The sequence below is a fragment of the Uloborus diversus genome, chromosome 3, assembly GCF_026930045.1.
Source record: "Uloborus diversus isolate 005 chromosome 3, Udiv.v.3.1, whole genome shotgun sequence".
Classification (NCBI taxonomy): domain Eukaryota; kingdom Metazoa; phylum Arthropoda; class Arachnida; order Araneae; family Uloboridae; genus Uloborus; species Uloborus diversus.
The window spans coordinates 14,329,503-14,357,292 of NC_072733.1; the positions used below are offsets into that span (position 1 = coordinate 14,329,503).

At 31.4% G+C, this 27,790-nt stretch overlaps 1 protein-coding gene across 4 annotated transcripts in view; it reads right to left on the bottom strand.

Moving 5' to 3' along the window:
* Positions 1–16,883: 16,883 nt before the first annotated feature.
* Positions 16,884–27,790, bottom strand: part of LOC129219285 (gamma-aminobutyric acid receptor subunit beta-like) — a 237,139-nt gene continuing 226,232 nt past the window's right edge. For 2 of the 4 annotated variants that reach the window (XM_054853621.1, XM_054853620.1), the window contains exons 8-9: positions 20,811–21,040; positions 16,884–17,391 (exon numbers count right to left, since the gene is read on the bottom strand). In XM_054853621.1, the coding sequence (XP_054709596.1) occupies positions 17,044–17,391; positions 20,811–21,040 (578 nt within the window). In that variant the 3' untranslated portion in view covers positions 16,884–17,043. Of the gene's footprint in view, positions 18,415–20,810; positions 21,041–27,790 lie in introns of all 4 variants that reach the window. The other 2 variants (XM_054853623.1, XM_054853622.1) reach the window with 2 other exon arrangements.

A 27,790-nucleotide genomic window follows, 5' to 3' on the forward strand; every position in this document is an offset into this window, starting at 1 on the left:
TGTACTGGAGATCAACCATTGAAAGTTTATCAATGATTATTTTGTGTGTTGTATATTGCCTGCAATAAGTATGCAGGGTATTGCGTTTTAACCTGCAAGACCTTTATTTTCGCAACCGTTAGTCCTAGATGTATACTCCCAATTGCAAAAATGTTCAAAATCAGACGCATGGTTAAGGTATTGAAAGTTTGCAGTGAAAATAAAAATGAGTCAAAGAATACAAAATTTAACTTTTTATACGGGCCCTAGGTCCCCTAACTAATCTTTAGAGAAATAATCTCCATTGAAAGCTATTACTAGTTCAAAAACTTGACATTTGTGTGACCAAAACTCAAGGAGATATTCTAGTTTGAAGTTTTAAGGGACCATACAGAAGATGAGAATGAAACTTATCGCTCTTTCAGAAGAATGACAAGTCGTCAAAGTAAGAAAAACAAGGAACATATTTATATTTTTCATTGCTATTCAAAAATAAATGCAAATGTTGTGCCGCGATACGCAAAATCACACTACAAAACCTCGAATAATTTGAAAAATCACACTCTATGCACACATGCAATTTTAAACACTTGTTAACCACTATATTTTCCCTCAAAAGGTGTTATTGACGGCGAGTGAAAAGTGGTGTAAGTCACAAAACGCTGTGTTTCATATCTCGGTGAATATTGGTCGTACTAATTTCAAACTTTTTGTGTTGGAATTATTTTTCAATGGAGATTATTTCCCTTAACATAAGTGAGGGGACCTAGGGCCCGTATAAAAAGTTAAATTTTGTGTTTTTGACACATTTTTATTTTTACTTCAAACTTTCAATGTCTTAACTCTGCATCTGATTTTGAACATTTTTGCAATTGGAAGTTTACAACTAGGACTAACGCTTGCGAAAATAAAGGTCTTGCAAGTTAAAACAGAACACCCTGTATAACATATTAACATTAAAATATGCTCATAAATTCAGTAAACTTTAACGGAACCGCTTCCATCCTCAGGTGAAAACATTAGATTAAATAGTTTTAGTAATTCATGGTGAAGTATTTAAAATCATAATGATATATATATTGATGTTTTTTTTTCCTTTTTTGACCTTCATAAAAAATGTTATATACGTTTTGCAACTGAAATAAAATGCAAATGAAGATACAAATATAATATGAACAGTTAAAACCACATTCCTTTTTTTTCTACTGAAAATCCTAAAATTGCTTCAAAAAATATTAACATGCATAAATCAGTAAAATAGTATAAAATCAGATCAATATATTACATTCAATCGTTTCCGAAATTATATTATTACATACTTATTACTATTACCTAACATATTGATTTATCACAATTTTCGACATTTCATTGCTAGTCCATACTCACATAAAATTTTAATTTAATTTCGATTGCACATCAAAGGATTTCATACGTCGTAATAATGAATTGAATTATAAACAAATTCTTTAATGAAATAACATGAACACTAAATTGAAATCTTATTCACATCCCAAATTAATTTTTGAGTGATGCAATTTATTACTTTAACCTTTGACGCATGGCGGTGACTTCAGATTGATAGTTGAGGTTGCTTTTTTTTTTTTTCTAATTTTCGTTTATTTATTTATTTTTTAACGCTTTTTCAGCTAACTGAAGTCACTGTGTCAGTTGGCTAGATTTTTTTTAATGGTAGTCTCAAACGATGCCGCCGTGCCTCAAAGGGATAAAATACTTATAAAAAAAGCGCTTCATTAAAATTTAACACACTTATAACTAGCGATCAAAATTACTACAAACTCATTTAAAGATCAGCAAATTTTCTGAAAGTAATCTGAAAATTTTTAATCTTAACATGAGTACTTACGATGAAACGTTTAAATATTTTCTGTTCCTCCATTTAGAATTACTCAGATTGACAAAACAGCCCCAAAAATTGTAGAACTTTTATTTATATATACGCTTCTTTCATTCAAGTAAATTAATTCAATGAGAAGAGAAGTCGAACAAAATTGAATGTAATACATGCATTAACACTGCCGTGGGAAGATAAAGCGCAGTATCTGTAGAAATGAGTTTTTGAGATATTTGAAGAAACGCGTTTTGGATTTCATACCAAAAATAGGGAAATGTTGAAATTTGACGGGGTTTTTTTTTTTTTTCCCCGCCGAAAATCAAATAAGCAAGCTTTTACAATGAAGCTTAAGTACAATAGATGAAAAAAAAAATCAAAAAATGAAAAATTTGCAGTTACTGCGTTTTACCGTCATAGGGCAGAATTTATGTGAGGATCTGAGGATGAATGTATCCGGATAAATTCATGTTACGCTACGTATTTTTATAAATATCAAAACCCCTCCCCCCCCCCCCCCCCCCCAAAAAAAAAAAAAAAAACTTCGTCAAGTACCAGTGTTTAAGTATTATAAAATTATATACACAATCACACATGCGCACCTAATATACGAAAGACCACATTCAATCACTATTATTTTATTTTACAATTTAACAATAATTTTCTTACAAAATTGAAATCAATCAGTAATTCTGAACGTTCTCAGCAAAGCACTACTAATTGAAACAGTGTCCATCTCCCCAATCTCAGCTATTAGGAAATGTATAGGGTAGACCGGGACACATTTACGAGGATTTTTTTCAATGTATTTTCTAATTTTATGTTTGAACCTAGGAAATTTTAGACATTGTGGTTTTATGAAGCAGTTAATGAAGTCGAAATTTGTATATTCAGTTGTTGCTCAGCTTGTGTTTTTAACCGCAAAAAAAGGTTTTTTGAGTCCAAGTCGGTAAACTTTTGCCCCGAACACGGGGCAAGTTTCACGGGGCAAGTTTACTTCATTTATTTGTTTTCCTGCAGAAGGATGAAGACTATACATAAAAATATTATGAATACAATGTGTTCGTAAGTGTATTCAGACTCATGAATTAATTTTCCTAAGTTCTAAAAGTAATGCTTCCTCTTATCACCCTTAAAAGACCCTGCATACGAAACTCCTTAAATAGAAAATGTGCAAGAAAAATGTTAAATATCTTTGATGGCCTGATAAATAGTATTTATCAACAATTTATCATTCAAATTTTCTTCAAAATTTTGACATAGAAATTTTATTGTTTAATTTAATTCATCGTTAATACCATAACTGATCTTAAGATATCTATTTAAGCAACACATCACAAGAAAATACTTATTAACGAGTAATGACACTTTTCTATGTATTTTAGTTGTTTGAATAGCTTTAGTAATGTTTCCTAAGCTTTTATATGAAAATACTATAAAAAAAGATGAAGATTAGAAGTATCATTCCATTTCTTATCGTTGAAAGAATTCTAAAAATTTAAATGAAGAAAGAAACATTTCGAGCTTCTCTTTAATGAGCCTTGGCGATATTTTCGTCCATAGAAGCATTAAATTTTGTCCAAACTCGACTTGAAACTGTCAGGGGTGGGGAATTATGGAGCATTTATTGAGTTAGAGAGTTGATAATGCAGTTAAAATAAATATGAGCTTTTTTTTTTGTAAGGAAACATATTGCAAAGTTTTAATTACCATACTTATATCATTACTGAATTAAGCTAAGTATCATACTTATTAATTGTAGTTTTAATTGGAATTGTACTAATTTATACAATTAACAGTTAATGCTTCTGATTTAACATGGCTCCATTTTTAAAGTTCGTGCAACGTTGGACCCCCCCCCCCCCCACTCCCCTTAACAAAATCCTAGCTACGTGCCTGAGACATGGAACCCTGTCATGTCCTTTTTTCAGTTGGTTGTGTGTTTTCACACAATAGATACAAGCGAAATTTTCTACTTCGTAAACAGAATCGTTCATTAATTTCCTTTTTACAGAGTGTACTAACTTTTTCCCTGTCGCAGGTTTTGGTTTCATACTTTTTTCTTTGATGTCTTCTATTTCTGCTTCAATAGAAACTTGTAAATTTTAAAGTAATTTCTTCTTTTTGTTTTGTTCTGCCTATTTTGTTTTTTTTTTTTTCTTTGTAGCTTCTAACTGCTCTTGTCTGATGGCTTCTTCTTATTCAAGCGATTCTTATCAAGTAAAGCGGGTTTTAACATATAAACATTGGTGTTAAAGTAAAAACACTACAAAGTGTTTGCAAAGGAATACACAATGCAAAGGAGATAAAACATCAAGGTTTCTCGTTCAATACTCTCATGCTGATATTTCATCTTTAAACTTTGAAAATTGTTTATGTTGTGTTCTATACTTTTTAGATTAATATAGATGATTTTCAAAAGTTTTCACATTCCTTCAAAAGTGGACAGCACTTTTATAAATTAATGCTGAAATTTGCCAAGTAGCAATGCATTTTCTTTTTCCAAACTAATTCAATGAAATAAGTCCAAAAAAATTTCTTTTGAAGCTTGGAAGAGCGGTAACTCTGAGAACATAAGTTGAAAACCAAGTTATACTTTAAAAAATACCAATAATTTTCCCTATTTAATAATCTAACACTAGGGATGTATGTTTTAAATGTCTGCAAAATCATCTTATTTTATATTGTAATTGGTTTCCGCAACAAAAAAAAAAAATACGTACGAAGTCACACTGTATTCATGTTTGTTTATTTATTTATTTATTATTTTATTTTTTTAATACAACAAGAACTGTTTATTACGAACATCAAAAGAACAATACTCAATCCCAAATGTAAGAGTAGATCAAATGTATTGTTTTTAATGTGCTATAGGCAGGGATGACGGTAATTATATTAGTATATGGTTTCACTGACTACAGACATACGGGCCAACAACGGGCTTTAACTTCAATTTCCACTTTCGAATTTTTCCGGAGAAACCCCAATTCGAGCCAAAATCACCCCGGAATCAGTGTTTGCTACGTATTTTCAAAATCATAAAGTTATGACTGAAATTAAATGCTGCTGATCGCTTTAATCACCTGAGAGCCATTTCATTTTCATCAATGTCATACGTGAAACTTATAAACAGTGTAAAATTCACAGCCTTTATATTTATAAATTCAACTTTCTTCCATACTTAAAAATTTACTATTTCCCACCTTTAAGTTCATTGAACTATTTCATATAAAAAGCAATACAATTCGGCATAAAAAGAATTACGTTATCAAACGGCAATAAAAAAATAACAATTATATAATTTCACATATATGACCCAAATCTAAAATTGGATTGTACTTTGTATCAGAAAATATTATTTTTTTTCATCCAATGCTCAGGAATATGCTATTTGTATACTAGTGACATATTAACACCAGAAGCTAATTTTCATAACATTAGTTATACAATTTTGAATAAATTATGAAATATGGCACAAAGAAAGCAAGCTGAAATTCAAATTACATAAGTATTTAGTTTCATGTTTGAACAAAAAAAAAATCAACACAACTTTTATTGCCAGATTTAAGAGACATGTCTAGCTACACACACACACAGATATATATATATATATATATATATATATATATATATATATATATATATATATATATATATATATATATATATCAGTGGCGGACCTAGCATGGTTGACACCTGGGGCGGTAATTTGTGGTGTCACCCCATGGGATATGTGTGACTACATTGAAAAATATGTTTTCCCCTTTTTAGTTAAAATAATTAGTTAATTCTTTTTGAAAACATATAATGAGATTACAGTAAGTATTTTTCATTTAGTTTTAAAACTTAGAGAAAAGTAAAATGATAGAAAAATATTTGTATATGTTCATTCCATATTTAACGTTATTTTGTGCTGTTGTTCAACTTCTTTCTAAAATCATTATTAACATATGCAAGCTCTAATTTTTAGTACATACTAGAAGTGCATTATTTTGAAAATTCTGTCTGTAGAACGGTGAGCATGACCTTGAAGACTTTATTTATTATGATGTGTTTTCTTAAGTGGGGTAAATATAAAGATCTACGATTAGGCATTTTATTATTTTTTTTGCTAAAAGTTGCATAACGCAGATTCTTGTTGTCTCTGAGTTAATGATTAATATTTTGTAATAATATGAGAAAACAAAACCTTCTCTCATTCCTCCCCCCTCCCCCAAATTAAAAAGAACTATCATCTTTCAAAAGCCAATTTCTTCAAACGATTTCACTCTCTAAATGTAGTTATAATGAAAAAAATGACAAAAAAAAAGGTTGATAACTGTTGACATTAATTGCTTAAATAACAGGGAAAATATATGTTTGTTTTGTGCATTTGTACCGTTTAATGTATAACCAAGATACATGTATTTCACTTCATTCCTATTTCAAAAACAATATTTACACAATTTATGTTTAAATATATCCTAATTTCTGAAATTGTCATACTTTACCCTACAATGGGAGAAAGTGGGGTTATCAAAACATGATGTTTTAAATGTGACACTTAGAGAGAACGATCAAACAAAAGTAAATAGTTCTGTTTCAAGCTTGATCTATATGAATCCAATGTATATAAAATGTATCAAAAGTATCAGTAAATTAAATTAAATAGTCTGATTTCAGGGTCTTTAAAAAGAAAAAAAAAAGCTTGAATTAAGACTCACTTGATCTTACGTATTAAATCTCCAAAAAAAGAAGCAGAAAGGTCCTGTCTTTGCTCAATTCAATATTGTAGACTGAATTATTAGATCACAAATTACTACTTTTAAAAACTACTTTTTATATATACTTTCAAAAATGGAAATCTCACTTACTGTTGATTAAAATTTCAACAATAATATTTTCTAGAAATGTACATGTTTTATCAGGCGAACTACACATTTGATGTAACAAATCATTCAGAAATTTATAGAAAAAAATAGAACTAGATAATTTATATGCAGCTGCTAGATGAACTATAAATGCTAGCTCAATGCAAAAGTTAAATTTATTAGGGGGAGGGGGTCAGATGTGGACTCTTTGTAGCAAAATTTATGTTTGTCATATTTATATTTTGGAAAAACTTCAAAACTGAAATAAAATTATTCCTCATTTTAAATTATGAACATTTATAGTATAAAGATAAATATTTAGAAGTTATTGCTCAGGATATGAATCACTCTAGCTTTAATTACAAGAGTAGGAATTTTAAAACAAATTTGCTGATAGTTATAATTACATTTTACAAATTGTAGTTTAGAAAATAATCTAGACATAATGAAAATGAAACAGAAACTAGAGAATAGGCGTGTGCCTTTTAAGCACCATTATTTTCAAAGATGATTAACTGATTCAGTACTTAATTTTTAAAAACCTTCACAACTGAATGTAGAAACATTTATATATACATATGACAAATATCACAATTACAAACACTACAGTTACTTTAAGATGCATCTTCGTGAATTTTCACTATTGTGGTAAAGCAATTATTTTTCTGTGTCGACTGTCGAGTACTGTTCAATTAATTTGTAAACATTCAGTTTGGGTGATCATTCAATGTGTAAATCCAAATGTATCAAGAATTACCTTTCTGAGATTTTTCTTCCTTCTGATTCAGTCTCATATGTGTAATGTTTTTGTGTATAATTCAGGCTCAATTCTAATATTTCAAAGTATTAAGCATGCATGTTATGAGTCAATTTTTATGTATATATCTATATAAATCTTTCTTTAAAAAAAACTACAGGAATTCTGGTAAAGGGAAATTCCTACTTAATAAGCTAATCTTACTTCTGATTGGGTGAAATGTAAGTCTTTGTGATAGACATTGTTCCTGATGAGCATAATTCTAAACTCATCAGAAACACATGAAAACAAAACACTAATTAGATAATCTTCATAGAAATATTAACTAAGTGCCAAAAACTCTTGCCAAAATGAATATAATTAATACAATAAATGTGATATAATTTGAGTTGTTCATTATAACATTTTTTCCATTTCAATATTTCTTCAGTACTTTATGGCAATTTAAATTATAATTTTACATTTTCCAACTTCAGTATTCAACAGAGCTCAGTAACTTGTGCATTATGAATATTTATAAATGTTTATTTCCTCTTATAAAGTTTTAAAATTTGTTCCTGGATTTCATATTGTTTGTGTCCATGTAATTAGCAACTTTTAATTTAAAATATGAATAAAGTAATTTGTTAACTGAGATGCAATGATTTGAGTCTTTCTTTGCAAAAAAAAACACTATAAACAAGTATATTTTTTATTCAAAATATAAGTATAAAATGGCAAACATCGACAGTGCCCGCAACAAAATGATAATAAAAAATACATTTATGAGCAAAAGCGAAAGTCCTTTGCTTTCTTCCTTTTTATTTAAATACAAATGCTGTTATCACAAAGATCAATAAGCAATTCTAAATGCTCCTACATAGTAAACAAATTAAACTCTTTTAAAGCATTTATGTTAAACTGTAGACAATCAGATATAATATTCATACTGTTTTTCAAAAATATTACTTTAAATGTAGATAACTCAACAAGTTACTTCATTCTTTGATTTAAATTTTTAAAACTGGTAAATAATCCTAAAAACAAAGTTCCTAAACACAGGAAAATATTAATAATTTTCCTGTTAACTAAAAACAAAGTTTCCTAAAAACAGGAAAATATTAATGATTTTTCTGTTAATTTCGAAAGAATATCAATAATTTTCTAATGTAAAAAGGTGAAACAGCAACAGAATAGATGGTTTTTTCCTTTTTTAAAACTTAATACAAAATAAATAAGAAAATGTTTTAAACCTGCAGTTAACTCTTTTAGTTTGTAAATCAAATCAATCACAAATTTCAGTTCTAAACTCTAATACATTTGAAGTTCAGAATGCATATTTCATCTTAAGATGCATTTTTCATACGAAGCAGTTATGGATTATGTACACAATTAGAAGCTTTTATGCCATAGATTTAAGCGAAAATAAAACTCATTTTTTTAATATATAAGTTAAATTTATATACAATACACATTCCTTGTACTAAACAACAATAAAGGCACAATTAAGGTTAAGAAGGAAAAAATGAACTTAAATACTTTAACACTAGCTTAATATTAATGCCTGAGTGACAATTACTTTATTACTTTCGAAAACAAATCAAAAGTACAGTCAGTAGCGAATTTTAGGGGGGCAGGAAGCCCGTGCCCCCCCCCAGGATGATTTAGTTTCACTATTTTATTTATTACTTTTTAATTGAATATTCTTGTGCAATTTTTACATAGTTAATTAAAAAGAACAAAAAACACACACACAGCATGTTTTGAATAAAAGCATTTTTCAAAAAATCAGTAATCCAACGTCATTAAGCACAAAAATTGCAAAAAATTGCAGACACGTGTTTCGGTGTTACAAGGAACACCTTTTTCAATGCAAAGAGGTGTGAGCTTCTGGATGAAAAGTCATCCAATTTTCATTGCAATTTTTGTGCTTAATGACGTTGAATGACTGATTTTTTGAATCTTCAGCACAATGGTATTTATTCGTTAAAAGCATTTTTGTTTGCTAAAGTATTACTGGAGTCAGAGACCCAGAGTTGCGGAATACATTTAACTCACTGGTTTCAAATTTAAGGCACCGTATTATCCCGATTTGTCCACTAATTTTTCTTTGATGGAATCAATAACTTTTTTTAAAAAAATGTGAAGGCGCACCTAAAAGAGTCATTTTGATTCAAGAACTTATTTGCGAAATAATAGATTTCTTTTTCAGCTTATATAAAATTAAAAATGAAAGAAATCATATGGTAGTTTCTTGGAAAGACCATGATTTTTAATGGAAACGGCATGTACTATCAATATGTTATTTCAACTGTATCATGGCTTTAAGAACAAATCAACAACTGTTTTGAAATTCACATAGAAATAGTTTCTGAATGCTTCAGTAACACTAATATGTTTTGAAAGTAGGATTTTCTTTATAAATTAATTAAAAAACGAGCTGATGTGCGCATCACATGGCTTCTTTTTACGCTAATTTAAGGATAATATAATAGCACGGAGTAAGCAAGGAAACACTAAATATTTTCATCCCTGGTTTCTTGCGAATCAAAGAAAAAAATGTTTTACACAGATTTATATCCCCATTATTGGCAATTTTAATGTGATTCAGTGATTAACTCTTTAAATATCACCAACATTGGCCGAATTAAAACCAGACTTAAATTTTTTTTTTTTTAAATCGCCAAATTTTTCGCCAAGTTGAGGAGAAAACTTGGCGGCCAAAAGCTTGGCGAAATATCGCCAAGTGTTTGACAAATTATAACACCACTTGAGTTTGCATTGAAATTAACAATGATTTCCCACCATAAAGGTTTAAAAGACCCCCTTAGGAACATCCGAATGCAACCAAAAGGGAAGGTGCACAACTAGACGCCACTAGGAGTCTACATACCAAATTTCACTTTTCTAGGACATACCGTTTTTAGTTATGCGAGATACATACGTACACACGCACATACATACGTACATACAGACGTCACGAGAAAACTCATTGTAATTAACTCGGGGGATCGTGAAAATGGATATTTCGGGTGTCTGTACGTTTCTAGGCATGTCTCCACGTGTGATCGGGTTGAAAAAAAAACTCAACATTCATTCGGGGGTGAGCAAAATGGAAATTAAGGTCGATTTTTGAGTGAAATTTTTTTCACGAATACAATACTTCCTTTTTTTGTAAAAGGAAGTAAAAACTCAAGTGAGGTATGGGTTTATTTACTAACCTTGCCCTCATGCTATAATCATTATGACATGGTTCCTAAGTAAAGCTGCTCATTGTCTAGCATCTCGGTGACATTATATTGGGTTTATCCTTTAAATGGCTTGAAACGTTAAAGATGTTTTCCGCCCACATTCAAAGTATATTAGTGCATAATATTCATGTACGTAGAAGTAGATTCATTAATCTGAAGGAATTCTAAAAACAAATTAAAAAAAACATGCTCATTTAAAAATAAATACATTAAAACTTTGTTATGAAACATCGAAGGCGACGGTGGGGAGAGGGGTGGGCTATTCAATTTCCCATGCCCCCTCCAAAAGATTTTTCTGTGTCCACCCCTGAGTACAGTTTAAAAATAAACAAAATCAAGACATGTTAGGCATCTCTAATTTCAGGTATCTCTAATAAAGTGCAAGATAGCTTAGATACAAAAAAAAAATGTTTTATAAATGTATCTTTTATGTTATCTAAAAAGCACAAAAATTAAGAGCTCAAGTTGTGACTGGCAGCCCTTTAGGCAATTCAGGCAAGAAAAAAAAATAATAATAATAACAATAATAAAATAAATAAATAAAATAAAAATAAATACAGAAAGAAAAAAAGAAAAGAAAAGTCTTTCCAAGAATCTTGCCTATAAAAATATCATATACGAAAAAACATTCTGAAAGACTAATCAGAAAACTATAAGATAGTGTAAAAATGAAAAAAACTTAAATTAGTATCATTTGAAAGAGTATAGTAAAACATGTTTCTGGATGTATAAATTAAGTACCTCATGTCCCTGTTACTGAAATATAAGTTGCCAAATTTAGCAAGTTTAGGTGAGTAATGGAAGACATCTTTCACACGCTTCACAGATGGATGTTCTGCCTCAAGCAGATGGTGAAATCATTTGGTAAGTTCAATTTGTCATTATAAAACTTGTGAGTTCATTAGATTATTGTAAATACAACAAAAAAGGACAGATGAAATTATACAAATACAAAAGTGACGACCAGTAACAGGCTCTGGGCCCAGTTCGGCTGGTCCTAGTCAATTTACAATCCCCAGTGAAGATCAATGGCCCTCTTAAAACTATCTACTCCCTTGCTCATTAATACCTCAACCGGTAAGCTGTTCCAAGGTTCCACTATCCTGCTAAAATAATAATTTTTCCTAATATCCATGTTAGCCTGAGATTTAAATAGCTTAAAACAATGACCTCTTGTCCTGTTTTCAGTGCTAAACCTTAGCCCCGTAATATCTTTCATTTTAATAAATTTCAACAACTGAATCATGTGTCTCCTCACTCTCTTATTTGCTTAAGACTGTACATTTTTAGCATTCTAAGCCTGGAATCATAGTCTAAACGAGAAAGTCCAATTATTAGCCTTGTAGTCCACCTTTGAACTTTTTCCAATACATTAATATCTTTCTTAAGATAAGGAGACCAAAACTGACCAGCATACTCCAAATGAGGTCTTACCAAACTTCTATATAAGGGCAGAAGAATTTCTTTAGATTTGCTTGAAATAGATCTATTGATAAACCCAAGCATCTTATTGGCTTTGCTACTAGCTATGATGCACTGTTGACTAAACTTTAGATGACTTATTAAGATGTCTATATCAGTAACTTTTTCTGCCTGACTAATGACTGAACATTGCAAATAATAACTTGTACACTTATTTCCATGCCCTAAATGTTACACTTGACATTTCCTAACATTAACAGCCATACCCCATTTAGCAGCCCACTCTGCAATATGATCTAGATCCTCTTGCAACTGATTTGCTTGTTCTTCATTTTCTACAATCCACATAACTTTGACATCATCAGCAAAACAATTTATGTTCCCAGAAATATTTTTATGAATATCGTTCATAAAAACAATGAACAAAACCAGCCCTAACACTGAACCCTGAGGAACCCAGCTTAAAACCTCACTCCACTTAGAATAATTTCCCCTTCCAACTACCCTTTGTTTCCTTCCAGTCAGCCAGTTTTTTACTCAAATGAAAATTTTCCCTCCTATCCCTATATCAGCTAATTTGCTAAGTACAGCAACATACTGTACCTTATCGAAAGCTTTTTTGAAAATCAATGTAAACAACATCTACAGGCTTCTTATTGTCTAAAGCCATGGTAAATTTGTCATAGAAATGTAATAAATTAGTTACACAAGATTTATCTTTCCTGAAACCGTACTGAAAACTAGTCAATAGATTATTAGTCTCTAAAAAATTTACTATCTTAGTTTTTATCAATGTTTCAAAAATTTCGCAAACCACAGAAGGTTTATAATATCCTGCACTACCTTTAGACCCTTTCTTGAAGAGGGGTGCAATGTTAGCCAGCTTTCAATCCTCTGGCACTGTCCCCCGATTCATAAGAAGAATTGAAAATATTTACAATTATATCTGCTAATTCCTCTGCACATTCAATTAAAATGTTTGGATAAATATTATCTGGTCTCGGAGCCTTAGTCTCTTTATTGTTTTTCAAATGAAGTAAAATGTCATCCCTGGAAAATACGAAGTCCTCAAGCTGTACTATAGCTTGTGTCTTGCTGGTGTCAACTGTTGAGATACAGTTGTTGTTAAAATTACTCAAAAAAAGTTATTAAGAACGTTAGCAATATCACTATCGTCCAGAATTAAAATTCCGTTCTCATCAACCAGTAGCCCAATATTACTATTTCGAACTTTCCCTGAATTAGCATACACAAAAAACCTGTTAGGATTAATGTCTGTGTTATCTACCCAGTCTTTGCTCGACTCTCCTTTCTGAATCCGCACCAAATGCTTAAATTTACGCCTTGCCTTACAATATTGGAGCCTATCTGCACTGTGACCAGTTTTTTTAAATCTATGAAAAGCGGCTTGCTTGTAATTTAGAGAGTCTTTAGTATCCCTGGAGAACCATATCAGACAAATTTTTGTGTTGACACCTTTTCTCCAAAAGGGAACATGATCCGCAACAGTTTTCGCTAGATTTTCCTTAAACTCTGCCCACTGAAGATTCACATCACTACTGTCCAATCCAGAAGAAAAAAACTGCTTTCAAACTCTGCCTAAGTGCCACAAAATCAGTATTTCTGAAATTGGGCCTAAACCCCAAAACCTTGTGCATATCAAATTTAATCCCAAACCTAATACTGCTGTGGTCACTATCTCCAATGTATTCCCCTACACATAACCCTTGAACAAAACCTTCCATGTCACAAAAAATTAGATCCAAAATCACGTCCTGTCGAGTATCCTGAGTTACAATTTGATCTAAGAAACAATCACCAATTACTTTCACAAATTCCTCTTCTCTGCTATTACTGTAGTAAAAATTATTCCAATCAATTCCTAAAAAATTAAAATCTCTCATTATGATGACTGACCATTTGCTCGAAATATCACTAATAATACTAAACATGTGTTCATCTTGACCCTGACTTAAGTTTAGAGGCCTATAAATGTTCCCTAAACGTAATTTTTTGCCCATATTGCTCATCAACTCCAGCCATATCATATCAATCTCATTAGTTTTATCATTAATTACCCATTCATTGCAAGTTAAAGTGTCTCTGAGATAAAATAAAACCCCACCACCTCTTTTACCTACTCTATCTTGTCTAAACAAATTATACCCAGCAATAGATAATAAATCAGCATCATTTTTGTTAGCCCATGTCTCGGTAACTCCAATAATATCCAACCTCTTGTCCATTATTATGCTTTTCAATTCTTCCATCTTGTTCCTAATACTACGAGCATTGGTATAAAAAACCTTAATTAAGCCCATCTTAATTTCATTTAATGCTGTGCAATTATTTGAATCCCAACTGTTAAAATCTTTTCTCTTATTAGCCATCCTATTTCCATTTCTACTAAAATCCCAATAATTAGTACCCTTTCAAATTCTGCTCCTTAAACAATGCCCCCCATTCCAACTTAGTTTTTTGATTCTGAAGCATCTAAAACCAAACCACTAACCATTTTGACCCCTGTAGAACTCAGATGCAGGCCATCCCTAGCAATCCAATCTCGTTTACATTTACTCCACACATCAATAAACCTACACTACGCATTACGCAAATTTCCTTGAGCACCAGGTTCATACATCTAGCCCGTTGTTTTAATCAACTCCTATAAACTCCATATCTGGGAAGCAAACCAACCACATGGATATTTGACGAACTGTTGGTTGCTTTGTCCAATAGGGAATCCCATTCTTTTGTAAACTCATCGTTGTTACTATGGCCAACATAGTTAGTTTCCACCCACAAAGTAACTACATCCTCTTTATTAAATACCCCCTTCTTTTCAGCAACCATATTTACATGTCTTAGCCGAGCCCCCGACAAACAACATCTAGCCACCTTACATCTAACCCTACTACGATTATTTTTGAGTTTGAAAGCTACTGTTAATCTTTTAATGTGTTTCGGCAAATAGTTTTAAATTCCAAAGAAGCCTTAATAGGCTTTTTGAAAAGATGTGTATGCATTTTAGTGGAAGAAAAATGATAATTTCACATCAGAAGGTGGTCCGTGGATTTTTGTATTCAACGAACCTCCTTTAAATTCTTAACATGGGCATCGCCGTGCCTGTACTGCTTGTATTTTATATAATACGAGATCACTTTTATAAAATGAAGAATGAAGGCTTTAATATTTATGAAAATTATCTTGAAAAAGAAAATTATATTCACATGAAATAAAATAATTCTCTTTTTGAATGCCAGACAAAACAAAAGTAATAATGTAAAAGTTAAGAATAAATAAAAGATTTATGGTGCTATGATGATTTGCATGTTGAATAAAATCACTTGCAGCTCTTTCTGTTTCATGGAAAATTACATGCATGTAAATTTCAAAACTGGTTAATAGAATCCAACCTTCCAATCAATCAATAACCATCATTGATGTTAAATGCACAGACTTTTTCATTTTTTCTTTTCTTGATTTTACCCACAGAACATGGACGCAAAGGTTAAAAATTTTTCATCTGATTCAAAGTAGCCTCTAATTTTTTTTCTTTTTAAATTCTTTTTGAAGTCTCATATTTAAAGTTATTTTCAATAAAGTCAACCCACCTATAATATGCGGATATTCTCAATATTCAAATAACTTCTTCCCAGAGTTTAGAGTTAAGGTTCTCTTAACTGGTTAATAGTGAACGAATTATTGTTCCTATCAAAAAGCGAAACATGAAAATGAGGTGTAACGGAAAAGACAGTCCGAGAAAAGATCGTTGATGAATAGTACTATTCTTTCAAAACTTATAAGGAGAAGCACATACAGACAAGTCCCTTTTTTTACGTATTATCTTTTCTGAGATTTCAAGTCACATATTCAGGAATATTATTTCAAAATATTTAAAATACTTGTTTAAAAAAAGAGAAAAAAAAATTAATGCATATTTTGTGCTTTGTGTCATGATTTCGTTTAAGATGCATAATTTCTCATTTAAACAGATGTAATTGACTTCATCAAAATAAGTGGAATATTTTCGTGTTTCTAAAAGATTTCATATAAGTTAACCATGGCCTCCTTCGCAAGGCTTATGGCTCTCCTACTTTTGTATTTTTTCCAGTTGTCCCCTTTATTTTTTCCATGGTCCCCAAGATAGCCATGGAAAAAGAGGATCGATGTCAGAGGCCCCCAAGAGGGCCAAAGGTCCCCGTTGAGAAACCCTGCTTTAGATGCAAGGATGGGAAACGAAAAGAACAGACTTTTTTTTTTTTAATTTCCTAAAACATGTAAAACTACATTACTGGAATGAATTTAAATTTTTAAATCAGCGGTTAAAAGGTAAAAACTTACATTTGTAGTACTTAAACATACAAATAGTGGTTGAAAAGACACACATTTGTGGTCATGGTGGGGATGAGGGTATTGCAAGTCAGGCAATGATGTTTGCATTATGTTAATACGAAGATAAATTAGCAAAAAATATATATATATATATATATATTGAAGGTACAAGATACAATTAGCCTGCATTTCATAACATTTTATATTATATATATATATTTTTTTTTTAGTATAACCAATACTCTGAAAACTGGTACTCAATATTTGAGAATCTAAAAATTGTAACATAATTTTTCATTCATGAGATTAAAATACTATGATCCTTTGGATTCTAGTTATCACTTTTGATACACAGAAATGGATGAGTAAAATAACCAAAAAATGACAACAAAATTACACTTTTGTTTTCATAAAAAAGTCACATGATTATAATGCAGTAAATGATTTAAATGTGCTTAATGAAATGTAATTTAAGACTTTTGCATGAAGATGAGCGATGAAAACTAATATAGATTTATAGTATTTAAGCAGGCTTTTGCTTTTTCCCAAAATGTTTTGTGCATAAAAAAACATTTCAACATATATTAGGAATACATAATAATGATACAAAACAAATGTTTATCACACTAAATAAAAGCACCAGTATATAGAATTAAAAAGGAGAAATGAAACAGGAAAGACAACCCGAGCTATTTTATCAATTTTATTTATGTCAGTCAGTCGCGGTAAAGAGGCTTTTAAAGCACTGGCTCCCCTCTTCAAACTGCTAAGCACATAAGGTCTCTTATGCCTATCAATACTACGCTCATGAGACTTACGGCTAAAACCCTGAGAATAATAAGGAGTTCTTGTTCTTCGGAATGATGGTGGAAAGTAAGTTTCAGATGAATAAGTTGATGTCTTGTTTCTTCGCCGCAAATATGGTATGGGAGAAACTCTTACATCTTGTAGTTCAATAATTTCTTCATTCTAATAATAAAAAGAAATTTATTTATAAATGTATTTCAAATGTATCACTTACAGAAACACAGCTAATAAATGAACTAGTATCAAGTACAGACCTATTTTCCAAATAGAATATAATTTATTTCTATATGAAAGTACATAAAAAACAAATAAAAACTTTAAAATGAGTTGGGGCAAATTAAGGGTGTCACAAAAAGGTGGTACCTTAAGTGGTCAAAAGAATTATGTTGAAAATTGCCAGACAACTGTAAATACTTAAACTACAAAAGTATTGGCATTTGCTAACTACAAAACTACTCAGATGATTTGTAAAACAATGACTGACTGACAAATGAAACACACACACAAAATCTTTATATTCCCAATCTCAAAAACAAAAGAATACTTAAAGCTACATTATGTCAACACATTTTTACTTAGTAAGGGTTAAACAATGACAAAGATTTGCAATCAAATGATCATTATTTTCCTGATTTCAGGCAAAGTAAATGATTTTTCTCTTTTTTTTTTAACTCTTGTATGCATGAATTTATAACATTTTCTTTTATGAAAAAAAAAAAGCCATTTGATCATATTCATTGTTCTGCCTATGTAGCTAATTAACATTCAAAACATTTAGGACAGGCTTTAAACAAACTCCTTAAAATGTTGAATTAGAAGACAAAGGCGGAGTGGAGTACAGTGAGACAGTCATAGTTGGAGCAGGGTGAGATTCAAAAGGGATGTTTTTTTTTTTTTTTTTTTTTTTAATTTATTTTTTGATTAAAGAGTTTTCAACTTGTTGTTTATTTAATTCAAAGGTATTTTCAACCCATCAAAAATGCGAATTAAATCTCATAAGGTGAAACTAATGATTTCCTGCTGATCCTATGAGAAATTCCTTTGCAACCTTCTAATTCCAAGTTGCATTTCAAATAATGTAGATCATAATAATCTGCAAATTATAGAAAAACTGATACAAACGAGCTCTCTTGCTCTTGTCTAGTAGTGAGTATTTTCTTAGGTTCTTAGAGTTCCAGAGGATATCTAAAACCGAAGAGAAAAAAGGTTGAGTAATGAAGAATGAACATAAAAAGGGTAAGTGTATCATTGCAAGTAATATTCCTGGGAAAAACAAATTTTAGAAGAAGAAAATACAATAACTAGAAAAATGAATAAAATAAAGTCAAAAGTATAGAAAAAATGTGGCACAACTAATGAGGTAGAAAAAAAAATAAATGGGGATCAGATATTTTATCAAACCATATTGACATATGCGAAAATCAACCTTCTGGGTTTTAAGAGCTAGATGATGAGACACTTGAAGGAGACTTTGTTCTGACAGAATTTGCCATCAAACAGAAATATTTTTATGTAGGTAATGGTTGTCGATAACAATTGAGACTTGTACATTAGCTTTTTGAACGAAAGTAAAACCTTTTAAATGATTTTATTTGACCATCTGTACCAGATGTTGCATCCATTCCAAACATAAATAATTGCTGTTAACAGCTCCTACAAAAAGAAATGATAAAAAGCGAAATCAATCTTTTTTGTGGTTTGAAAATTTAATTTTTAATTAGATGTACGATGAAACTAGAAATTTTTTCGCATTATGATTGAATTTTGATTTTAAATGACTCACTCACTCAACCCTATATGCTGTATCTATGTGCCTTGCATGCTGTTTCACTGTGCTTGTATGCTGTCTCACTGTACCCCATGTTACACAGTACCTCCACGAGACAAAACTTTATGTTCCTTTTTTTTTTACATTATCTCAAAAATTTTAAACAGTGATGAAATTTCTTGTGTCTGAAAAGCTTGTATACCGAAGCTGCATTACAAATCCACCTTCAAAATTTTATTATAGAATCAAATTTTCCAAATTTCTTGAAATATATTTTTCATCTTACTGCACTCTACCCTACCCTACAATGTTCCAAACCGTTCACTGTTAAAAGAAGGGTCGTTCATTTTTTAGGAGTTTGTTCTGATACTTTCTTTTTTAGGATTAATTCTTTTAGACCCATTCGTTCATGAACGACACATCCCTAATATGAAGCTACGAACCACTGAGTACTGCTGTTAGTTTAATTTTAACCACCCTGCCCCCTTCGACAAGGTTGGTGGGTTTCAGACTTGCACCCTCACCTTCTCCAGCATCAAGGTTTCAGGACTTTCCTTCGCACCAGTATCCAGCTACATAGAAGCTGAGAACTGGGAATTGGTAAAAAGTTGACACCCGCACAACCACCCTGTACAAGTACAAGGCTAATTGCACTGAAGTTTTGCCCACTTCCTTGAGGGGACTGTTCAAGACATCATACAATCCAGATGCCATGCTTTGCCTAAGTTCATTTGTTTATATTACTTTTTTGATGGTTATCAGCTTTTATTTTTCACCAACTTATATATTTCCAATGCACAAACATTTCTGCCAACATATGTAATGTTCAGAATTCTTGTAATGTGAGATAAATGCTCCCAACCTCAGGCTTCATTTATCATTCGTAATTATGCTTTTAGCTGACAAAAGAATTAGGTTTTACATAAGAAAATGATTGGTAAACAAAAATATTTTTGAGATAAAATGATGAAAGTAAGTGTTTTGAAGTTTGAAATTCATAAATGAATTTCAAAACAATAAAAAAAATAATAAATAAAAATATTATGACACAATGTTTAAGAGGTTAAAATATTTTTTTAAACACCAATCCTATTTTATTTTATTTATTTATTTATTTTTTTTTTTTTTTGTTGTTTACTTAATTTAAGCATTTTCTGCTTATAAATGCAGAACTGCATTAATTCTAAATAAAAGGTACCCATGTAAAAAACTAAAAAATAAAACAATTCAATTTACTAAAAGTTAATCGCTCAAATTTTATTTTTAATTGACTGTGTTACTCGGTCAACCTTGAAAATAAAAGTTGCATAGAAAAAAATTAACAGCAAAATTTCCCATCAATGTGTAAAAAAGAGTACTTTTATAACTCAAAATTTAAATTTATACCTCTTAGTATTTTTAAAATTTCAAAAATTCATTCATTTATATTAATAAAGGTAAACATTCTGTTTCACTAATTGATTGGCAAAAACCCCTTTTTAAGAGGGGTGTGAAAAAACCCCAATTCGAATTCTTCCAATTTGAAATTTAACAAATTTTTGACTTAAGCTGTGGATTCATATAAGAACCCCTCCCCCATGGGGGTTCCCCTCTCCCCAAAGGCAAAACCTTTCTATGACAATTCCTGCACATTAAAGAACTTTTGTGCGAAATTAGGGAAAATATCTGATGGCAATTGTGGCTTTGTGTCAGGACCCCCCCTTCCCCCAATGTGAACTCCTGAGCATCCCAAAAATCTGGACATAAATTGTGGATTGTTATAAGGAACATACACACAAATGAACATCCATTTTTATAGTATAGAAAGACTTACCGTTCCTCCTTCAGTAGCAGCTTTGGAATCTTTCAATTTCTTTGCTTTCTTTTTTGCTCGAGTTGATCCCCAGTAAGTATAGTTCACAGCTGCATATTCAAGCAGGGCAGCAAAAACAAAAACAAAGCACATGACAAGATATATGTCAATGGCTTTGACATATGATATTCTGGGTAACGAAGATCTCACTCCAGTGCTTATGGTAGTCATGGTTAACACTGTGGTGATTCCTGAAACATTAAACATATGCTTTTTGGAAACAAATTAAGCTGTTACTGTGATACACAGTGGTATTAAATTAAAAACACTAAGTTCAAAGGCTTGGAACAGCTGGGTATGGAAGAGTTGTGCACCAACATCACTAAGGAAAGCTTAAAACTTAATCACAAGCAGAAAATATCTTTTGCCTTCAACAGCTAAAGGAAAATTCCAAGATTATGAGGTAAAGTGACTTTTTGATTTATTCTTGAAGCACATAACACAGTAAAACAAAAAACTTAAAGGGACACAACAGATGGAAAATAACACATATTTTACCAAGATTAAAATGAAAGTTTTGGTTAAGTTTTTGCTTTCGAACAAAACTTCAAACTCGTCTCATAAATTTTTCCATTTGAATACCAGTTTTCTTTTTTAGCAAATTTTGTGTCATTAAAGAAATTTCATCAGATATTGTAAAGCATATGTTGATTTTTTTTTTTTTTTTTTTTTTTTTTGTGAAGAGAATGAAGCTCTAATACAGTAAAACCTGTCTACAACGATACTGTTGGGACCTAAAAAAATATTGTTATAGACAGGTTATCGTTACAGACAGTTTGATTATTCAAGCTGAAATTTTGCTGGGACTGAGGAAAATATCGTTATAGACAGTATCGTTATACACAGGTTTCACTGTACACCTGTTTACCTGTGGACAGATCAGTCTGCATGGGTTTTCTTTTCCTTAGGGTAATGCCATCCCCCCCCCCCATTACCACCCTTGTCCAAATAGACTCCTCAGGTATTGGTAAAAACATATTGTACAATAAAAATACTCATCACACCTATTTAAGAACCTTACAGTTCTCTCTTAGAACATCAATAAGACAGGTTACCATGTTTTCCTAAAAATACGATCAAAACAAATTTTTTAAAAAACCTAGAATGTGTTTTCTGGGTAGTTTTAATATAAGCCCTGCTTAAATTGACCATGGAAACTAGAAAGAGGTTTTAATTGTAATATGTAGGCAAAAGTGGGGATCCTGGGGCTCTCCCCACCTTTAATTTTTTAAACTAATTTTCCTAAAATACACACTTGGTCATTTAAAATGGGAGGTCATGATTACTGACCAGGAAGTTGTCTTGAACATGAACAAGTATGTTTCTTAAAATGTAATAAATGTGTTTTCGAGCAAAAGAACAAATATCAATCATGGTAAAAAAAAAACTAAACCCTATGGTATCTTTTATAGCAAAATTTATACAAGACCAGGTCTAATTTTCGAGGAAACACCTCATTTCCTGTTGTAAATCAGCTTAATCACTGCTAGTATTGTTTAATACTTAGAAACTAATGCTGATCAGCATAAAACAAAAAGCACAATCAGTTTGTGAAAATGTAATTGTTTACTAGTCGTTGTAATGATTGCACTTATGTAGGCAAGAACAACTATGATTTACTTTAAAATATCATATTAACTTAACATATGTACAGTTAATTAAAATGACATTGCAAATTATAAATTAAAAACCTTCTTGGTTTTATAAACATTTTGCAACATGCAAAGTAACAGATGAGCGTCCGAATTCTGTTGAGATTCATCAGGTAGGATGGTCTGCTTTCCTGGAGCTTAGCTGTTTTACTCTCAGTCACTTGCGCTGCCTTCTGTGGACAGCGCATTTGCACACATGCGCATTGCAGTAATCATAAATCACTTGCAATGAAATGTAATAGACATGTTGATAAATATGCAAAAATGCATTTTTTCTCTTCCAGTTTTACTTATTCATGGTTTTTATGAATAATAGATAACATGGTTAAATTAATGAATTTTTTGGCATTTCATATTAACAGAGTTCAACTGTACATTCACTTTTGTCTTGCAAAAAAATCATTTTCTTCTGTTCATATTTTAAAGGATTCTTTTAAATATGCTACCCGTAATATGTAGTATTTTCATTTAAAAGATCTTTTTTTTTAATATTCTGCGCTAATATATTTATTCATTACAACTCACACCAAGATTGTTCATTTTTATGCCAAGAAACTTATCCTAGGTCTCATCAGGGAGCATAACTTTAAATTTTAATAGCAAACCCTGATCCTAACCTTTCCCAAACAAATCAACCTTTGTTCCATATTAATAAATGTTTGGGTCTTAAGGGGATTGCAACAGACATGTGACACTCTGACAGAAAAAATACTGGAATACTACGGAGTCATGACATACTTTAATAAGTCAAACAAACAAACTTAAACAACAAGTATATAATACCACAGTGTATTACCAAATCATGAACATTTCAAAACAATCAAAAAAGACCTTAGGAATGTTAGTTAATAACTGAAAAGATTATAAACAAAGCTAATCTCTCCTATAGAATATAGGATATATACTATAGAAAAATTTGTTTCAATTTCAAGCATTAGGTACTGCACTAAAAAAGTATGAGGTATAAACAAATTTTAATATCATGACATATGTGTGTGTGTGATTCACATCAAATTTAGTATAGTTTTTTAAAAATTTAATTTGATTTTCAAAAAAAAGTTCAACTATAGCTTATTAATACAGCTGGTAAATAAACAGTTGATAGTATAAATCTGTAAATAAAAATTTTTCGTCAGGCATACAAATAATTATTCCTAAGTATTTGGCTCCAAGTGCATCATCATCCATTTCTGGAGCATAGAATGGGAATCCATCCAACTCGATCAAAATTTGTTTTTTTTCAATCTTTATCAATTTCTTTTTATTCTACATCAGATATGGAGGGTTGTACCAGACATGCTAGAGATTTCCAATGAAAATTCCTTTTTGCAAGAAGCACACTGGTGGACAAATGCTAAGGACGGATGGGAATAGCAGCGTTAGCAACCACAAAATGGAATGCAAGGAAATATTGAAATTAGCATAAGTTCGGGACACAGAAAGACGTGTTGTGAGCATGCAAATTTTAGACTCACAACGTTGCTGGTCATGTGATAGCGCTGATACATGATATAAAGAATTGGGCACAGATGACCATTGTTGTTCAAAAGCAAAGTTTAACGGGAAAGAATCAATTGACAAACTTGCATTTTACGGTATGTCTTCTCGACATCCCTTAGATAATTTTATGGGTGGCCGTGTGGTTGGCAACTTCGAAGAAGGACAGCAATTTTAGATGTTGTCAGGGAGTTTGAAGTCAGCCATAGGGATGTTTCTAGAGTTTAGAAATCATTTCATACAAATGAAATGTGTGGCAAATGTCACGAGAGAAGTTGTGTACGCAATACAACATCAACAGAAGATTGGTACTTAGTGATAGCAACAAAAAGGAACCAGCCCAACACAGCTGAGGTAGCAAAGCAGTTTCTGCTGCTACTAGCACCAAATATCCCGAAAAACTGTAGCCAGACGTTTGAATGCAGTAAGACTATACGCCTGACAGCTTGTTTTGTACATCCCATTGTCTGCAAGTCAGAGTTTTGCTCGTTTGCAATGATGTCTTTAGCATCGCATTTCTTGGATAGAAGTCAACTCGGCTTGTGTACTACTCTCAGATAAAAGCAGGTTCAGTCTGTCGTCTAATTGTGGACGCAACTAACCTGGCATGAGAATGGTACAGCATACAAGCCGGAAAACATAAAAGAAAAGTACTAGTGACCTACAAGTTGTGTCATAGCATGGGAAGGATTATAATCAATTGCCATAGGTCGCTCGTGTGCTTCCAAACAAGACTATGATAGCTAGTGATGCATTAATGTTGTTCTACTGCCTCATGTTTACGTGTTCTGTTGTGCTGTGGGCAATAAATTCGTTTTCATGCATGGCAACGTAACATTTCATTAAAAATCGCCATCCAGGAGTGTCTAGCCCACTCAAAATATTCATCCCATTGGATGGCCAGCACGTTGTATAGATCTGAATCATTTGAAAATGTTTGGTATGCGTTGGGGAGCAGTCTCGCTGGTCGACAAAGCTCTCCAATAATCAAGGACACCCTTATCCGTGACTGACAGAAGAATGGGATAAATTACCCCAACAGCTGCTGGATAATGTTGTGAAAAGCACCACATGACATGTGGAAGCTTGCATTGCTCTCCATGGGACCCATATCCCATATTGAAATCTTACGCCAGAACGCCTGGGAGCGGTAATTACATTTATTCACTTTTATGTATTCAGCCCAAAATTACCATTTCGTCCTTTCAACACTTTTCAAGGAGTTCTGGATTTCGAAGCACAATAAATTATTGTCATTGCAATGTTCTAGAGCTCTAGCATTAGTTTATTTCACTTCTCATTGAATTACTTACTCTTTTACGTGCTACATAGCCCATTGGAATTCGTCCTTAGCAATTGTCCACCAGTGTACAATAAAGATAAGCAATAAAATTTAAAATTGCTGCAAGAGCATGGTCAATACACAACTGAAATTATATAACACAAGGACGATCACTTGGTTTATGTTTTTCTCGAAAGGATTTATTTCACCACTTAAGTCGTATTGTATACGAATTTTACCAAGCACACCTAGGGATTATGCAGCGTGCTCTAACCACTCAAATCACCCATTCCTCAAGAAGAGAATAAGTCGATGTGCAGCACGATTTACGTAACAGATTGGAAGCGAGTTAAACTAATCACAGTGCAGGAAAATACTGCATCTATTAGTTAAGTAGCTGATCAACCAAAGGTGTGCAGGAAAGCATTCTAGATTACAGAATTTAAGAAAGGCAAGCGCGGAAAGGATTTTTCTTTTTCACTGGAAAAAAACAAAAATACGGATTTTCACTGAAACAAAGTTTTTACTTTTCAAAATTACCGAAAATAGGGAAAAATCACATGCCTGAACATGAGAGAGGTTAGGAAATGAGGATAATGAAATATGTTTCAGTGGCATTAATGTTTCTTAAAGGACATACAATATTTGTGTATCAATAGCATCTAGACTATCTTTTTGAAGAAATTTAGATTAATAAACAAAAATGTACTGGTCTTAACAAAGCAAAATTTTCAGCCTATCACTGGAAGCAAAAGGGATCCGTAGAACAGTCTAATAGTGCAGACTTTTCTACGCAATACAATTGCACAATCTTTTAGCTCCCAGCTACTTTGATCCATTAGGCCAATACGGTTTTTGACAATAAGAAGCAAAAAGTTTTTTTTTTTTTTTTTTCGAAAATCTTGGATTTGTATAGCCATTGCAAGAGAAAGATATATAACATGACTGTGATAAAATTTAAGTTTTTTCTTAGTGGTATGAGTACACAGCCTGTGTCCACCCAGCTGATCTAATACTTCTAACTTGGACTTTTTTGTTCTACCTTAATATGCAATTCCTGACATAAAATTGCATATTTGTTTTGAAAACAAAAGGTAAAAAAGAAGCTCAAAGCAAATATCCAACAACTTAATGCAGATGAAACATCGAGGCTCCTATTAAGTTCTACAGCTCAAAGTAGTTATTTGAGAAGCCTGTTACAAGATAAATATTTGCCAGTTGCAGAAAATAGTTTTTAAAATAGTCATCCAAAAATTAAATCGTATGTATATCATAATAATGCAATGATGCTTGGATAGATAGACTTATTTTTGCTGCAAGGTAAGCAAAAGCAGAACCACTCAGTCAAACAAAGTGTTCCTTCGATGTTCAATGCACGCAACCTACATCATGGTGATTCCAATATAACTTTTCTTCAAGTGGTTTTGCATCAAACTTATTTCAATGAGAAAAATGTAAAAGTTATGCATATACAGGGTGTCCACCCTAAAAATGGACCAATAGCTAATTCCTAAATGGTTAAAGATAAGCGTATAGTTCCATTTTGAAAAAATCTTTTAATTGCACAAAAACTAGAAATTCATGACATTTTTGTCAAAAAATCAAATTTTGAAAAACTTACAAAATTTAACTTTTTATACAGTCCTCCAGTCCCAACAATGATATTTAGTAAAACATTCTGGACACACTAACATTTACAACTAAAAATAAATCACTCTTCTACGACCAAAATTGACTGTGTTACGAAGTTTTGAAAAATCACAATTTTTGAAGAGACTGACGTCAGCGAGTGAATTCTTAAGGGTACGTATGCGAATTGACAAAGTGTGTTAATAGGTTTAAATTTATTTTGATTCTTATGATTAGAAATTAATATTTTTTTATTAGTAAGCATTATCAATGATTGAAAAGACTTTTCAAGGACTATTTATAAGCTCAAAGATCTATTTATGATTAAAAGGATTTTTTTTAAATCTTTATTTGTTTATCATTTTGTTTTAATAATATCTAATTTGATTTTAAAAAAGGTGTTGAATCTCAAATTTATGCAAAAGGTTATTGCTGCATTTAAAGTTACTGTGTTCTGATGAAGGAAAAAAAAGTTTTTTTTTTTAAAAAAAGAAAGGGAAAATCGTAAAAGTTTGAATTATTTAGAACTTCTGTTATGGTATTTTAGAGGGCAGACGATAGTTTTGTTATGCTAAAAAAAGTATTTTCCTTTCTACGAATTTCATGTAATGGTTGTAACAGAAGTTTCCGGCCAAGAAAGAAAAAAAAAGTTGTGAATTCCATATAAACGGTGGCTTAAATCTTTCATTAAAACATATTCTTTTTCATAAATAATGATAGACTTTAGGTGCTCTTAAACTTAAATATTCTCGTTAATCTTATTTACATTATTCTTTTTGAAAAACTGATTTGATTGCTGCCGTGTTTCATAAATTAATTGACGGGTGGGATTTTTCTTTCTGATTATTTTTCTTTCTGATTGAGTTTACAAAGGAATGGGA